Here is a 16985-nt window from a genome sequence, read left to right as displayed (position 1 = left end):
GTTAAAGCAGAGAATAATGTTACCCCAAACAAAATATATTTTGCTGCTGCAAAACACTGGAAATTCAGTTAATTGTAGCGCTACTTTAAAAATATTTGACTAGCTTTACAAAAGTCCATTAAAGAATTTGTTTGGTCTGTCAAGAAGATGTTGGCATTTTTTGTGGAAAACCTCTTAGAGGGAGTGAAACAGGGCCAAGAAACTGGACATAAGAAATGGGAGAGGAAAGGGTGCCTTAAGGTGTACTTAAGGAGAATTATAGGAGCACTAGGAGTCTGCAAAGAGGGAAAGGCCTGATTAATTTTGTGCTATAGTGGCTTTCCTGGTTCTGTGACCATGGCGTTTGTGGGATAATGCAGTGGCAGAAATGTGGGTATAACCTCCTAATGAATCCAGCAGGTGTGGTACAAGTGCTCATGTGCTATTGCAACATTATTTCTGGGAGATTTCTGACAGAAAGTAGAAAGGTAGATGAGATGTAGCATGAAAGCAAAAGACAGCTGTTGATGTGCTTAAATTGTACGTGATTCCCTTGATAGTTGGGCCCAAGTGTGTTCTTAGGTGCTGGCTGAACAGGTTCTGGAGGCTGTGCTGTTGGAAGCAATGAACCAGAGATGTCTACTCTGCTTCAACAACACCTGGTCATCCGTCTGCTGTATTTTGAGACCTTCATCATATTGTGCAAATATGGGAAAGACCTATAAAAATGAAATGTCCACTGAGCATTACTTGAGAGCTTAAACCATCTTTAATTGGGTGTGTCAGTAAGGCAAAGTAGGAAGACATCAGCTGCTGCATTTTGTGCTTTCGTGTTCTACACTGCCTGCTGTCTTCACCTGTTTTGTTTCGGCCAGTTTCAAAGTAGGGTTGATATTAAAAAAAAGAAAATCACAGATTTTACTGTAGTTTTTGAAACTGAGCCATGCCCTCGGTTTAAATTAAAGCAACTGTTGGCTGATTTATTGTTACTTCTCGCAGAAGAGGCGAGCGCTGAGTTGCAGAGTCGGTGTGTTTGTGTTTGCGGTGGTGGGTGTGCCGTGAGCTCGGTGCGGGGCGCCTGGAGCTGAATGGCCGCTTGGCACCGGCTCCCGCTTGGGTACCTAAGTGGACTTTTGTCTTTTAATTAGTGCAAGCTCATTAATGCAAAGTCAGAACGGGGTATGTTACTAACAAAGGTGCCTAAACAACAAACAAATTACAAGGTTTTTTCGCAGGGTCCCCCTGCTGCCCGGGGGCGCACTCGGTACGTTATTTAAACAGGTGCTTTCCGCGGGGGGACGCGGAGCCGCCGCGGGCGCGGGGGGGGCTGGCGGCGCCGCTGTGAGGTCATAACGCACAGGAGTGTCCCGAGGCCCCGCCCCTCCCCTTCGCCTCGCTGCTACGGCGGCCGCCACCCGCGCACCCCCCTCCAGGCGGGCAGGGCCGCGCCGGGGCGGGCGAGGCGCAGCGGGGCCGGCAGCGCCTCCGTCCTCCCGGCCCTCCGGAGGCGGCGGGTGGCGCCGCGCGGCTCGTTCTCCTCCCGCGCCGCAGCTTGGGGAAGGGGTTGCGCTGCGGGAGGCGCTCGCTGAATGAGCGGTTGAGGTGAAGGAGGAAGCGAGCGGCGCTGCGGCCCGGCCGGGGCAGCTGACAGGGGATCCCCCGGAGCCCCGGCCGGCGGGGCGGGGCGGCAGCGAGGGGAGGAGGCGCCCCCTCCCCCCCGCCTTGGCTTCCCCGCGGCCGTCCCGCCTGGCGGCCCCTCGCGGCGGGCGGCAGGGGCATGTCCGCGGCGCAGGTGTCGGCGGCACCCGCCGAGCGGCGGGGCTGGGGCGCTGAGAGCGGCGGCGGCGGCCCGGCGGTCAGCCGGCCCCGGGAGCCGGAGGAGCCCCGGCGGCCGGAGCTTGGCTCACCCTGCGGGGAGGAGGCCGCGGAGGAGGGCGGCCGGCGGTGGAAGGCGGTGGAAGCCCCGCCGCCCAAGGAGAACCCGTGGACGAGGCGCAGACCCGCGTGGGACAGCCCCTCTCCGCCCGCGGCGGACGGGCAGCTCGTCCCGCAGGACCCAGGTGCGGCGGCCGGGCCGGGACCCTGCGGGGAACGGCGGGCCGGGTGCTGGCTGCCGTGTGGTGGGGGGTTGGTTTGGTTTGTTCGGGGTTGATTGGTTTTGTGTTTGGGTGGGTCGGTTGGTTGGTTTGTTTCGGTTTTTTTAGAAACGAAACGCGCGTGTGTCTCGTCGCTCCCCGGGCAGGCAGCGTGCTGCGGAGCAGGGCCCGTGCGGGGCGGCCGGCGGTGCCGCTCCGCGGGAGCCCGACCGGGTGCTCTCGCTTTTGACATACATGGGCAGAGGAGGGAAGCGAGCGAGGGGAGGTGGGGTCCGGCCGCCGCCTTCGCCCGGCTGGGGGGCGGGAGGGAACGGACGGGGCGACTCGGCGAGGGGAGCGCCCGGGGACACGGTGGAGGGTGAGAGAGCTGCTGGCTGCAGGCTCCCGGGGCTTGCAAATGGTCACCCCGGCCCGGAGCGACCTCCAGCGAGCCTCGCATTGCTCTGGGCTCTGGTACGGGCAGAACAGGACTGGTAAGCTGCTTGTTTCACTTTGCTTTTCTTGAGAAATATTGCTAAATCCCGTGTGTTTTACCACAGATCTTTTTTTTCCCACCTAATTATATAGTAAGGCCCTCCATATGATCCGTTACTCGGTTTTGCTTTCCAGAAGATATGGATTGCGGAGGCTTTAAACGTTAACAGAAGTAGCTGGTTTGCTTGCTCTCAGGATTCAAACTGTTTATGTGGAAAAAGATGAAGCGAGAGTAGCCACAGTACAATTTTCTGGTCTTTAATCCCTACACATAAGATAAAGCTACTTTATAGGATCCTTACTGACTAAATAGGCAGATGGCTTTACAGAATTGGTCACCAAAGACCTGAGTTGAAATTGTCAGGCTTTGTGCTTAGGCTAGCAGAGTTCCTAGAAGTTAGCAGCTTCTTGGAGTACTTTTCTTGGCTGGAAGCAAACTGCTGACCTCAAAATACATATTTCAACCCACATTTCCTGAGAATGTCAATCTCAGCACTTGCTCCTGAAGGCACTTGACAAACCTTTTTGTGATCCGACAGTGACTTTCATCCTTGAATTAAACATGTACTTCCTTCACAAAGAGAAGTGTCTAATTTATAGTTTCACGTATACAGGTCATGCAAACAAAGAGTTTTCCAGACCACAACATTGCTGCTTACCTGAAGATGAAACCTTTTGGCAACATATATACTAATCTTTATCATCTCCACTGTTTTGTTTGTGTGTACTGACGCACTCGTAAATACCTACTTAAGCATGGCTTCTACAGTCTGGCTTGCTGGGCAGCAGCTTGTGGTCTTGCCCATACATGAAAGAGAACTTGTCACTCGTTGCTTGATGTGGCAGTAATAATAATGGTACATCAGAAGCACTGGGAGAACTTCTTTTGTTGCATTAGCACCTCATGGTCCCAGTCAAGCCTCATCTGAAAATGCCTAACCTCCTGTAAAGTTTACTTTTCCACTTAGATAAAACACACAAATAGCTGTTGAAGGAAGAAGAGAGAAAGGAAGCAGTAAGTTCATATACTATGCACATTTTGTGCTTAATTTGATTATTTCAGAGAACTTTATTTTTTTCTATATAAAAGTTATGCTCACCATTTATCAAATTATTATGAAATTGAGCAGTTGCACTAGAATATCTATTTTAGTGGTGAGTGTATAATGTAGCAAATATAGGAGTCACTGTTGCTGGTAATGGCGTTGGTGAAGAACATACGCCAAGGTGCTTGTTTTGGTTTGGCCATCACTGAAAGCACCTTGAAGGAGCCACCACTCTTTCCCTTGTAAAAGATGAAGCAGCTGATCTTTCCTGGCTGGTTGGAGGAAGGAATTGCCATGTGTCTCCATCTGCAATGAGAGTTGAATTTTGGAGTAACTAATTGCATGTTGGCCAAGCAACATCAGTCACACTAGGCCCCTATGAAGGTAGTAGTATGGAAATTAGTCATGCAAAATAATAAGTAGATGAGCAGAAATACTACTGAGTTGGAATGTAAAATTATCTGTAAAGAGGACAGTAAAATGTAAAAGAATCTCACATCAAAGTAGTGACTGAATCCTGTTTGACTTGTTGATCCTGGCTTAATTTGTTGAAAGTTTCCTGAGACGTGTATGTATGGTATGTTCAGCGATAGTTAACACACTGGAGAAGATTGACCCCAGTCATCTTTTGACTTTCAATCTAGTGCCGTATTCCTTTGTGACAGAGGCAAGCTTGACTGTTGCTACTGAAACTGCTAATGTGACCTGACAGTAGAAAGGAAAAAGTAATCTAAAAGAAAATTCTTGGCAAAAGAATTTGGTCAAAGCGTTGTTAATGTGACCTATTTTTTTTTTTTTTTTGGTCTCAGATATGTTAGTAGGTTTTAATCATGTTCTAGTAAACCAAACACCTAATGTAATCATATTTGAATTTTTCATGCTATGTTACCGCAATTCAGTGTTCCTGACTAAGCCTGTTATTAAGCTTCTCTTTTAAGCATAATAATTTCAGAATTATACAGCTACTTTTGCTTCCTAATCTGCATTTAATTCAAGGAGAAAGACTTGTAGCAGTACGGAATTGCGAGTGAAATTAGGCTTCTGCGTACTCACGGCGATCCTGAATGCAGGGAGTCAGCTTTAGCGTAGTCTGTCAGATGGCAACAGGTACTTCTGGGCTGTGTCTTCCTCCCCTTGTAGCACTCAGGTGATATATCACATTAAGTCTTCAGTTCTTCAAGTTGAAGCTCTATGAGTAAGAGGAGAGGAGCAGCTGTGAGGAAGAAGTCCTCTATAATCTTGTAGATAATTTTTTACAAGGTTACAAGATAAGTTTTTTTTAAATTGAGCCAACAAGATGTGTCCATATGGAAGCTGTGGAACAGCCTCGCATTACTCGTGCGTTCCCCGTCTTTCCTTTGAGTCAGCTATACCTCAGAGCTGAGCTCTCATGGAAGGGGCTAGTTACCCTTCCTTCGTATAAATCATTTGTGCAGTATAGAGTTGTTGAAATTGTTTTATTATGAAAGTTCTCCCACCTCTTTGATGAACCCTGAAGTGCTCCCCTTTATGTAAGCTTGCAAAGGGAATCTGAAGGACAAGTTCTCTAGTCTTTGTGTGATTTGTTATAGCTGATGTGGGTCTCTGATGATTCTTTAGATAATTATCTAAATTTTTTTTCATTAAATTTATTAAAGTACTCAAGCAAAATACCTGTGCTGTGTAAGTGGTTGAAGTGGGTTTGCTTCCTAGTGTGCTTGAATGATGTAGTTAATTAAAATAACTGCACATTTCAGCCTTTTGTGTTGTGCTTATTTTGTCTTTCTTCATTGCATTTATTTCTGGGCATCAAAGAACACCTTTTATCTGATTTATATTTTGGAAGCAGAACTAGTGCATTGTAGTGCTCTTGTATAAATTAATTTGCTTTAGTTTGTTAGCAAGCAGGTTGTAAAAGTACAGTTTAGTGAAGATACACCGTATCACTAGGAATAGCAAGCTTTTGATTAGTATATTGGTAAACTGTTTATCAATTTTTTTGGTGTGTCTAAGACAGGTATCATCATTAGTTCTCATGAATTCACTGAGTATTTGAATAGCAGCTTTTGAAAATTATTTTAAGAATTATCAGAAGGTACAACAGTGACAATTATCCCAACCCTGAAAGGATTAAAAACATTATGAGCTGCTGTCTGTATTTTAGTTGTATGTAATAGCATATGTAAGGGGGGGGGGAAGGGAGGTGTCTTTCCAAGCCAGAGACCTGCTATGAGAGAGAAAGCCCTCCTGCTGCCCAGTCCCTAAGATAGAGCACTGGCTTACTGTGTTCTAGCATATGTTCCCTTTAGACCACAAAAGCTTTTGTAGAAATAGAGTCACAGGTTGCAGCAGCTTTCTGTGAAGAACCAAATAAAAAAAAAAATTGAGATGAGAAATGAAATGCAAGGAAAATAAATAGTACGATGATTATTCAATCGTGTATCAAGAATTTCTTTTTCCCTATTGCTTGTTGTATTGAGAAACCGACTGTTTCTGAATGTAACTAAGTAGAAGGATGCAAGTGTCATGATTCACTGCCTTGGTTAGTTGTTCAGTGTGAAGAAGGTCAGTCTAATGTAGTTTTGCTACAAAGTGCTGGAAGTATTGCAGGAAAGGATGTTAGTATAATTACTGCGATTTTTCTTTTATTTCTCAGAATCTTGGATCTAAATCCATGCTCTAGATTTAAGTTGTTATATACTCCCATGGATTGTTTTGTCACATTTGCAACACTTTCACATTTACCTGTTAAAACAATAGATAAAAGTATAGCTTATCTTGTTTAAAAGTGGGTTAAATTGTGAAGCTTCGAACTGAACGTTGAAAGCAAAATGTTGTACAAGTTCAACAACCATGTTCCTCTGAAGTTTTGAAGAATTGTTCTGCTAAGTGATTTCAGCTGCCTCCTGAAGCACTTCTGGTGTTTATATGATGTTATTCCTTTACTGAAGGATATATATGTGCAGTCCAAGTAAAAATAAAACTTGAACATTGCCTAGAAATCCTTACAGCACAAGCTACACTTGTATTCAAGATAGATTGTGTTCCACCTTTTATTAATAGCCTTTGCTTTCAGAAGAAACTGGCAATATCATCCTTCCCCTTCTATCAGAAAAATAATTACTTACTGACTGGTTGTTTGCAGAGCTTCAAACCATCCAAAGTACTACTACTGAGAATGTAATTTGTCTTGTAGTTGGTTGTACTTTGGTACAAACTTCTCTTATTTCTGCACAGTATCCAGTCTGCTTTTCCTTTTCTGTTGGCATTGTCCCAGAGGATTGCTGCTGTTTTCGTGGTTCCAAAATTCATCTTAAATTTTTCAGAACTCTCATTTCATGTGTCTTGACATACTGCACTTGGAGTATCTGCACATCCATGTCTTTCTGCGGAAAATATCTTGTGTTAAGATGTGGTCTATTAAGAGACTTGGAAGAACCGTAATACAAGTGGCTTTGGAGGCTGATTTCTGTTTTCAAGTGGATGGCATGTTCACTGGATAGAGTTTGGTGATTGAAATATGATCATTGGCAATTAAACTTCCTCATGCTTGATTATTTTTTTTTTATGTCATACCTTCTGAAAATTCAGCTGAAACTCAGCAAGTAAAGTAATTGAAGATAACTGAATTATTTTATCTACATAGCATGCCATTACTAAACAGGTTAGCTTTTAGCATATGACTGAATAAACCATTTTAGTACAGTTAGGTTGTAATTAACAATAAATAAAATGGTTTATTTGCAAGGGCTTGTTGGGTTCTGCTGCAGCAATATACTGAAGGTACCATTTCTGGGTGTTCAGTGCTGTTACGTGATGTTAAACCCAAATGCTGGGGTAATATTAAGCGTAGAACGTTTATGTAAATGCAGTCTGAGGTGAGTTTTGCCTGAACAATGTCTTTAAGCCTGTTGATGACAGCACAACAGACATGATCTGGCTAAAACCTTTAAGTTGTCCTTTTTCTCTTTCATCCTTTTTTTTTCCTTCTCCTTTATCTCCCCTTTCATCCTTCACAGTAAAATCCGACTCCCACTCAATAAGCACCAGAAAGCTGGTCAGGAAAGATTGGTTACCTTTGGTTTGGAGCATGGCTCTTCTGGGAGGACCAGGAACTCTGTGGAGTTGCTGTGGGTAGGGAAGTACAGAGTGCGGTGAGATCTCCGGCCTTTGAGTTTGGAAAGGGCATCATCAGCTAGGTGGCATGTTGCCTAATATTAATTTTCTTTTCATTTAGTGTGCAAGTACATCTTCCAAATCCTGGATTGCTACACACAGATAAGACAGATTCCTTAAAACGAGTTGGATCTCATTCTACTTGATTCTGATGGCCTCTCCTGCCATCTGGAGTAATATCCCATGACTAAGATAGTGCAGCGACGCTGAGTCTTTTCTTTTTTTGATCCCTTGTTACGCCCTGGTGACACACGGAGTAGAAGTTCTGGCAAAGCAGTCCTACAGCAGCAATTTAAGTAAAAGTGCTGTGAGATGGGAAAACGGTTTCAGCAAGCTAATTGAACAGCTAAAGAGAGATGTGTATTTACAGACTATGGAGGACAAATGCTATGGCCAGTCAGTTTACCTTGACAGATAATTAGCAGTTTTGGTGTTGGAGAAAATTACAAATTTGTTTGCTATTCCTCCTCTGTAGCTGTTTGTCTTGTTTTGTAAAGGGCCATTAGTTTGCTATTGAATGATAAGTAAAAATGAGAACTACACAGTCACTGTGTATTTCTAAAACTGAAAGCTCTCAGTCTACAGCTAATTGAGGCTGAATGACAAGAAAGAGGCAGTTTGTGGGGAGGAGGTGCTTTGTTTTAAAAAGCAGATCTTTAGGAGAGGAAAAATACCTGCTGGTAAATGGTGCGGCAAAGGTCCCAGGTTGATCAGGATTCACATCTCATGTGATGTGCAGATTGCATATAGCAATATTAATATAAATTACAGTGGAATATCGAGTGTACATAAGTTTATGCTTCTAATGCTCACAGTATATTCCAGGAAGCAGACAGAGGGTTTTCAGAGTCACTGGGCACAAGGGTGGGGTTCCCAGTGTGAAGCTGCGATAAGGAAGATTGGCAAAGTCAGTGGATGTCAAAGAGATAAGGGCTGAGGAGGTGATGTTATCCCTGTGTGAAATAATAATCCACTAGTGATTTCAGTCGTGTTCAATGTTTCAAGCTTGTCTTGCAGTAAAATACTGAATAAGAAGTTTCAAAGAAAGGTTGTGGCCACTTTTCTCTGGGAAAATACACATTGGGAGAACAGAACTAGGGTTTACCAGGCAAAATTAAGAGGTGATTTCCTCTGCCTCAATTCTAATCTCCAAGAAAAATTGCCTCATACTAGTGGTTTCTTTCCCCTGAATGCCCAACACAAAAAGTAAAACACAACCGTACAGAACAAGAAAATTGAATTAATATACGGAAGTGTAATTGCCCACGTATTAAAAAACTTAGTAAATTCAAATAGACTGGTTTTTAATGTAAGTTTTTGATCCCAGATCATTGGACCAAATAATATTGCTGTATAACCTGTTTCCCCCCAAATAAGACAGGATCTTATATTTTTTGCTCCAAGAGTTGCTTACTTTTTTACATGTATAGCTGCCTGGGTGCTATTTCTGTTGACGTTTTTAATGAACTGTAACTAGGGCTTATTTTTGGTGTAGGGCTTATATTTCGAGCACCCCCAAAAATCCTGACAAACCATGCTAGGGTTTATTTTCTGGGTAGGTCTTACTTTTGGGGAAACAGGGTATATCTGGGAGCTAGTTATATTGATTTCTGAAAGATATTACTGGTAGACATATAATGGACTCTTGCTCAAGAGGTCAGACAAGATCATTACTATAAAGTTTAGGTCTTGACACAGGATGGTTTTGAAAATGTATGAGTGTCAGCTTCATTTCACATGCTCATATTTATCATGTATCCATTTTGGAATTTGGACATTAAAACTTATTAGTCTTAGTGTAGTTTTTTACAGTAATTTTCTCTTTTCACCTTTGCTTTTAATTTTTGGCTTGATTATGAGCAATATGGCTACATTTTATTTGGCATTTGAGTAAATGCTTATAAAAGGAAATTTATAGGAATTTGTGAATATGTAATTTCTTCTATGCTTTTTCATGCTTGCATGATGATCAATTTTGTAAATTAATTCTGTTTTCTAAATATAGCTTCTAATAGGAAAACTTTAAAAATATGTTTATTTTCTTTGCTAATTCTTAGGTTAAAATACCAACAGTTTGAGATAGTCTTGATCTTCTAGCTGAGCAAATTATTAAATAGTGTGTTATACAGTATCCTGCACACCCAGTTTACAAATTATTTGCACTCATTATGGATGTGAGTTTTTCAATGTTATGTACTATTAGTTACTTTTGGGAAATGTTCCTTTACTTTGATACCAAGGCATCAAAAAACCTTTGGTGTAATGTGACAGGTAGTTCAACAGAGCTGTTACAGTATACCTTCCATACTCTTCTAAAATGCAGTTTAATTCTTCACCTGAAAATATTTTTTGTCTTTTTCAGAACTACAAAATTCCACAAAAGTTATAAAAGCAGCAAAACCCAGGACAAGGAAATGCAGCAAGGTTTGTATTTGCCAGAAAGATGTTTAATTATGTTGAACTGAGTATGTTAGAAATCCGAGTTAATCTAACCTGTTAATCTAAACTGGCATGTAGCTCTGCTGATAATGTGGCAGGAAAATAAAATAATTTCAAAGGAATATTTCTGGCTGTAAATATTCACTATGGTAAATAGCTAATATTACTAAAATAAAAAGATAGCAAGGTATTTTGAAGTTACAACTGACGTATTATGTTCTGTCTTGGTGACGGTAAATTTTGAAGACAAAAAAGTAAAAAAGGAAAAGAAATTTAAAATTAGAAGGGAAGCTAAAGTGCTATGGGTATAAGACATAAAGAAAGGCACTGTTATTTAACAGAGCAATGGAAGTATATAAAATGTGAAGAGTCTACAAAGAAACAACTTCATTTGAGCATGAGTGATGATAGATTGGGTTTGGAGATCCTTTTTGCGTATTGTGTTAGTGATATGCTTTATGTGCTGTTATAAAATTAATATTATGACAGCAGGAGACACTGGATCCTTTTAGTGAAAAATTAAGTTTCTAAAGTTTTGTATGACCATCCCTTTTCAGGTTGAATTAATACCTCTCCTCAAAGGTCTTCCAAAAGCTAAAAGACTTTAAAAGCGTAGATACCTTTAAATCACATAGGAAGCTACATGTAAAACAATATTTAGTCTGACAGTTGTTTTGTGTGTGCTCAGAAGCCATAAGCCCTCTTAGTTTGTTTTAATAACAGAATGTAGAAAAATTTGCTTGCTTGCTATCTTATTTTTGGCTGTGCTTACTTAATATATTCCTCGTGAAGGTGTTCTTCAGACAGTTATACTAATCACAGGCTAGGTAAGGTGTGTTGGACCATGATTTGGATGTAACTGCAATTACTAGCTCTTTCTACAGCTGATCATATTCTGGTTTTTAAGAGTTTCGTGCTTATTTTCTGTTGTGTTTCTCAGTTTCTAAAATTTGCTACTTCTAACAATTCTGCAAAGGGATAGTTAGGCCATCTGAGTCATGACTGACATCTTTCATGTGTTAAAAAGGACTACATTTAGGAAGTAGTACAAACTGTTTGTCGTCTTTGCAGGCCGGTGATTTTGGTGATATCACAAACTGGCCAACACCAAGTGAGATAGCAAACAATGAAGTAAGTATCCTTGGTTATCTTCAGTATTATTTTTTTAAAACTATATTGACTAAATATGATCCCCGCCCCCCCCCCCTTCCCCCCGCCAGATGTGCTTTGGGTGTTGTAGGGTTTCAGCAGAAATGTCAGTAATTTGGAATACTGATCCATGCTTAACTGTCTGCAGTGGTACAAGAGTTCTGAACCCTTCACAAGCCCACACATCTGCATTCCATTTATCTTTAGTGGTGTGTCATGGACACATAGGCAAAATTGTGCCATATTTACTCCCCCATTTTAAAACTTCTGTTTTCCACTGTTTGGGAAGTTTATGTGCAGACAAGAGGACCCATGACCTTTGGGTTTGTGAATGTGCTGCCCTCCCTTGTCACTCAGATTGCTTTGTGCAGGTTGTCTTAGGACAGCTTATTTGTCCTTGCTCCATCCCTGTTCCTTTGATCTATTTTCGCCTTGCTGGATGTTTAGTTATCACTGTTCCATTATCTTCCTTTTGCTGCATCTTAAGTGATAAGTACATATATAACTTACACCTCTTTTATGCCATGTTATTTAAAACGAGGACAGAGCAGATCACTTCAAGCTGTTAGGTGCCTGTCACTGTTTACTGCAGGGTGACAGTGAACTACGGCAGATGCTCTTCATTAACCCCTCGCCCTCCGCACTAAGGAAAGAAGATAGGAGGAAAAGGGAGAGAGGCTTGCAAGTTGAAAGAAGTAAAAATGCTTTACTAATGCTACTAATAAGTAGAGAAAACAATACAAAATGTACAAAACCAATCTTGAATTTCCTGGGACAGCGCAGTGTTGCTCTGGCAGCTGCAGGGCAGGCACCTGAAAGTCCTGGGCTGGACTCCACAGCAAACTGGAACTGGATTGAGGGATGCAGCGTCTGGAACCAGGCCTGGGATCACAGGCACGACAGACAGGGTCCTCTTCAGATACTGGCCATGGTCAAAGAGAGTGAGACCCTTATGATCTCCCACTTTTATAGGTTGTATGATGTGTATGGGATAGAATACTTAATTGGTCAATTTTAGTCACCTGTTCTGTGCAGCGCTCCTTACAAATATGGCCCTCTCACTTACGGAATGTGCGAAATGTATCAGTAACCTTGGCTGCTATATCAATAAGTCTAAACCTGGGACTCTTCTGCGTACCATATCTATGGCTAACACCTCCAGAGCGAAGAGCGTCTGAAAAACATGCAGCCAAATTCAGAAAAGTGCAGTTACTTAGAAGAACTTAACTGAAAGAGAAACTGGTCTGGTTTTTAACAAAACCAGGACAGTGCCATTTCACTCTTTGCTTTAGTTCTGCAGCATCCCTGTGATGCTTTTACTGTTTTCTTGGTGAGGGAAACCAGTAGATTTGGGTTCAGCCATGTGCACTGTATAATCAAAAGTGTCCAAACAAAAACTGAAAAAGAATACTAAGGTAGTTTGGCATGAATCATTTGTCCTGCGGGCTCAGTTTCTAACACCCTATTTTCTCCCCCAACTGATTTGTCATAACTTTGTTGTTTATATCAGCAACAAAACATTTTCAGGTTTCTAACCAGACTTTTAGCATTAAAGGTCAAAATTATAGGTGTCTGTAGATGTGACACAACATTATGTTTACTACTAGGTAGAATTTGCCTCCACTGATAGCTTGTTCTACAGGATCTCAAAGAAAATCCTTGAGATTGCTAGAAGAATCTTAAAACCTGAATAGATTATGTGCCGAAAATTTAAGCTAATGCTCAATCGTTTGCTCAGATACCAGTTAGAATACTTTGGAGTGTGCATACATCCCATCAAGGTTGAGGATTTATACAAGATCCTTGATTTGACTTTTTTTGAAAAAAGTATTTATAAGCTTCGTCAGAAATACTCCTTTACTGTACTGTAGAATCTACTTGATACTAAAAGATATATATGTAGTGTTTCTTTTGAGGTCCCTTCCAATCCCTAACATTCTGTGATTCATAAGAATATACTTATTTGATGTTTCTGTCTGAAATAGTCTGCCTTAAGAGTATTTTCTTTCTTTGTTTTACCAGATCATCTAGATTGTGTTGCATAGATGTTAATTAACTTTTTGCAGACTTAAGTACATGAGAATTTCAGTACACAAATTCATGTTGTGTCGGTTAAACCAAATAACATTTAGTTGGTCTTTAATTGCAATTGATTTGTCTGGGGGAAGTCTCTGCATTCAAATTCATTACAGCATAGTACTGCAGTATCTACCATATGTACTCCAGCAGGTTCGAAGCCATCTCTACAATATAGGAGAATTCTTTCTGTTTGGCAGAAACGTCTGCAAAGCTTAATTTTGCAGGTAGATATTATATGCAATCCAAAGGAAGCTTTCCACTGATTGCTAAAATGCTGTTCTTTTTGCCTCCTTTGAAACTTGTTATTTTGTGGGTTTTCCAAGAAGTGATGATCTGCAGGATGCTGGCACTATTCAAAGGCACACAGTTCTCAGTAAATGCCATATCCTAATGTGGGGAAAAATAAATCTGTAATCATACACCTCCACATCCTCTGGTCTTTGGTTCATGTTCTGATTTAGTGGAACAGAACTGTCAGAGTTAAAACCTTGGGCTCCCTATAGTTTGTGTGAACTTTTGGCATGCTCTTGAGATTGTACAGCATCATGGGCATTTCTCATTTACCATTCAGCATTCTGTAAGCACAGCTTTTTAGAGAGAATCAATCTGAATAGTAGGTACTATTAATAGTACGTACTCGTAAGTAATCTTTCTTTCCTTCTTACAAAATAAATTTCAATTTTGAGGTATTGAAACACGATTGTTATGCTCTCTGCCATTTAAAAAAAAAAAGCAAACAAAAATTTCTTAATCTAAAAATAATTTTTATAGTCTTGCCACACTAGCCAAAAATAGAACTATTTAAAATGAGACTTTACAGAACAACTCAGTTCTTAAAACTCACCCTGCTGAAGATGCTGAGAACAGGTAATAATAAAGGAATTTTAATAGGTAAAGGAGATTTATACCTTTTACTGCCAGAAGCTGTACTGTCAGAAATAATTACTGGTATCTCTTGCAGTGTAAGACTGTAAGTCACAGTAAGAAGCCAACAAATAAAAAAGAAAAGGAGGAGAAATCTGATCAAAAAAGCAATAATGGAATCAAGGACAAACTGGAGGCAAAGCCAGATGGTCCAGGAGATAATATTAGTGAAGATGAAGCTCCAACTAATAACCAAAGGAAAAAAGGTCAGTTTGGGCACTATGTATAATGCAGTAAGTCACCATTGTTACAGTTACATTAATTCCAGTTGAAAGACTCAATGAAACATTTTATGTTATGCATTTTCTAGGTGATAACAGGATATATTGCTTTCTGCTATGAAGCTTAAAGCAGGTTTTGGAGTGTTCTCTTTAGTCAAATAGGAATTCTGAGGAAAAAGCAGCTTGTGTCCTACTGATGTTCTGACAATTTCTGGAAAATTTTAGCATGGCTGTTTAAAACATTACTGTGTCTCATATCTTTATTTCAGTAAATAGCATTATGTTAATTCAACTACATATGTATATGTGTCTGTTACTATATATACACTAACACTTTAATTTTCATGTTTTACTATTAGCTTACACCTTGAAGTGATCACTTGAAAACTAAACCAGGTTATTCATTTCCTTTTGATCCAATCTGTTACATTAAAAATAAGAAGCAAACCTGTATCTCATCTGGTCATTAGACTGGATGAGGGTGGAGAAACAGCTGAGATTAAGATATTGCTGCCATCAGCTGCTTTATTTCCTTGCTTCTCTGCTGATATTTCTTCAGATCCTAAAGACCTTTGTTGTTTATATTTGTTGATCTTTTTGTGGATGTATTTAAAAACAAATCCTGTTTTGCCTTGATTTTTTTCAGTCTAAGTGGAAATTTAAAGCAAAGCTTTCCACATTCATAAACTATTATTTTTTTCCCCGGTGTGAATAACACATTTTATGTATTTGCTTATATTTCTTGGCTGCAATGGTGTGAAGCCCACTGTCTCAATCAAGTATAGAACAGAAAATACAGTAATTAAATAAATGGTTAATGGCTATTTTAGGCCAGCCTACAACAAAATACAGCTTTGCTAATCATTTTTGATGCACATGAATGAACTTTATCGGAATATCTCGAGGTAAAAATAGAGTACTACAGCTAAATTCACAGGACATTTTTTATGGTTTGTGATTGAAGTCTTTATTTTAGTGGTTAACCTGATGTGTTATTATTTACCTTTAAATTTCATGTGTAATTTTATGGTAATGAGTTTATATATTTAGCACTATAAATTCTCAGTGATGGAGCTTACATCTAAAAATTCATTAAATAAAGAAGCTCACCTTCATTTCATATATTTAAAGCTTAGGTAAGGTTACCTTTCAGTTTGAGAGATTCCTGTTTACTGCATTTATGATTTTTTAGTCATTCATCACGTCTTAAAATGTCAATGTTAAACTTCTCCCAGTTTTTAGATTTTGGAATAAACTGTTACTAGTTCTACAAAAGGAATTGTATAGAAACTTCTCAGGAGCTGAAAAATAAAGTAAGTACCATAATTAAGAGTAATATATTAACTTTTCAAGGTAACAAACAGAAATGGGTGCCACTTCACTTGGATGATGTAAGGTCAGACAGTCAAGAAAGACCAGGCTCTCGAACTAGCTCAAGATCTCTGCTGGAAACAAACAAGTTAATATCTCACAACAACAGACGGAATGAGACAAGAAGTAAGTAGTTTTCACTCTGAGTCTTTCTATTTGTGGCAAATAAAGTATAATACTGCATGAGTAGGTATTAGAATAGCAGGTTTTGTTGAAACTTGATTTTACCTGTACTGTGTGAAAGTTAATGTTTGCCAATAAATAAATTATACTGTATTTTAACAAATTTTTAATTGGGAAGTGTTGTTTAAAAGCTGTCAGATTTTTTTTTTTTTTTAACATCTTCACAAGCTCATCAGAGTTGTGATGTCTCAGTCACTGCCTGTGTTTGGAAATAGTTTGTCTTTACAGCATGTGCTGGTGCTCTGAATTAGCAGTGTGTATTTTTCTCTTTATAACCACCTACAGAGTCTTGGGCCATAGCTTTACAACGCAGAAAGCTTGGAAATAGTCTTATAAGGTGGCTGCTCTGTCCTGTTCTTATTCCTGCAGCTTTTTGCTACCAGAGCAATTGCTCATGGACCTACACTTTGAGCTCTGCTTTGGCAATTCTACTGATGTTTTTCCCTTTAAGCTGGACCAGTTCCCTCAACTCCCAGACCTGTTTCTCAGCAGGGCTGTGCAAAAGGTTGTACTAGCACAACAGAGGGAAAAATGCACCATGGCTGGTTCTGCTTCTGGTCCTCAGGTGTTCTGAATACAGCTTGTCAGGTGGCAGAAGTCTTAGGCTGAGGGTAATTCTTTGGTTTATGTATTTGCATTGAAGTTTTAAGATTGCAGTGTACATTAACAATTTAAATATTTGCTCATTATAGTAAGTGCTGGATGCTACTGAGATGGGATTAGTTTATGAGGTCATTTTAGGAACACTGATATAAGGGTTTGATATGGATGTCTGAGGGATGGATGAGGTGGGGGAAGGATTTTTGCTAGTGTATCACTTCAGCAATTATTCCTCCGCAATCTGGTGGTCAAATGACCAGAAACTTATA

General features: G+C 40.3%; 1 protein-coding gene across 6 annotated transcripts in view; it reads left to right on the top strand.

The window, feature by feature from the left end:
- Positions 1 to 1427: 1427 nt before the first annotated feature.
- The window catches only part of LARP1B (La ribonucleoprotein 1B), a 33324-nt gene continuing 17766 nt past the window's right edge, over positions 1428 to 16985 (top strand). For 2 of the 6 annotated variants that reach the window (XM_065836727.2, XM_065836725.2), the window contains exons 1-5: positions 1429 to 2039; positions 10113 to 10174; positions 11261 to 11320; positions 14379 to 14547; positions 15916 to 16059. In XM_065836727.2, coding sequence (XP_065692799.2) covers positions 1757 to 2039; positions 10113 to 10174; positions 11261 to 11320; positions 14379 to 14547; positions 15916 to 16059 — 718 coding nt within the window. In that variant the 5' untranslated portion in view covers positions 1429 to 1756. Of the gene's footprint in view, positions 2040 to 10112; positions 10175 to 11260; positions 11321 to 14378; positions 14548 to 15915; positions 16060 to 16985 lie in introns of all 6 variants that reach the window. The other 4 variants (XM_065836728.2, XM_065836730.2, XM_065836729.2 and 1 more) reach the window with 4 other exon arrangements.

The sequence above is a fragment of the Patagioenas fasciata genome, chromosome 4 (genome assembly GCF_037038585.1).
Source record: "Patagioenas fasciata isolate bPatFas1 chromosome 4, bPatFas1.hap1, whole genome shotgun sequence".
Classification (NCBI taxonomy): Eukaryota; Metazoa; Chordata; class Aves; order Columbiformes; family Columbidae; genus Patagioenas; species Patagioenas fasciata.
Note: the sequence above shows the minus strand (reverse complement) of the source record. Positions and strands in the feature narration are given on the sequence as shown.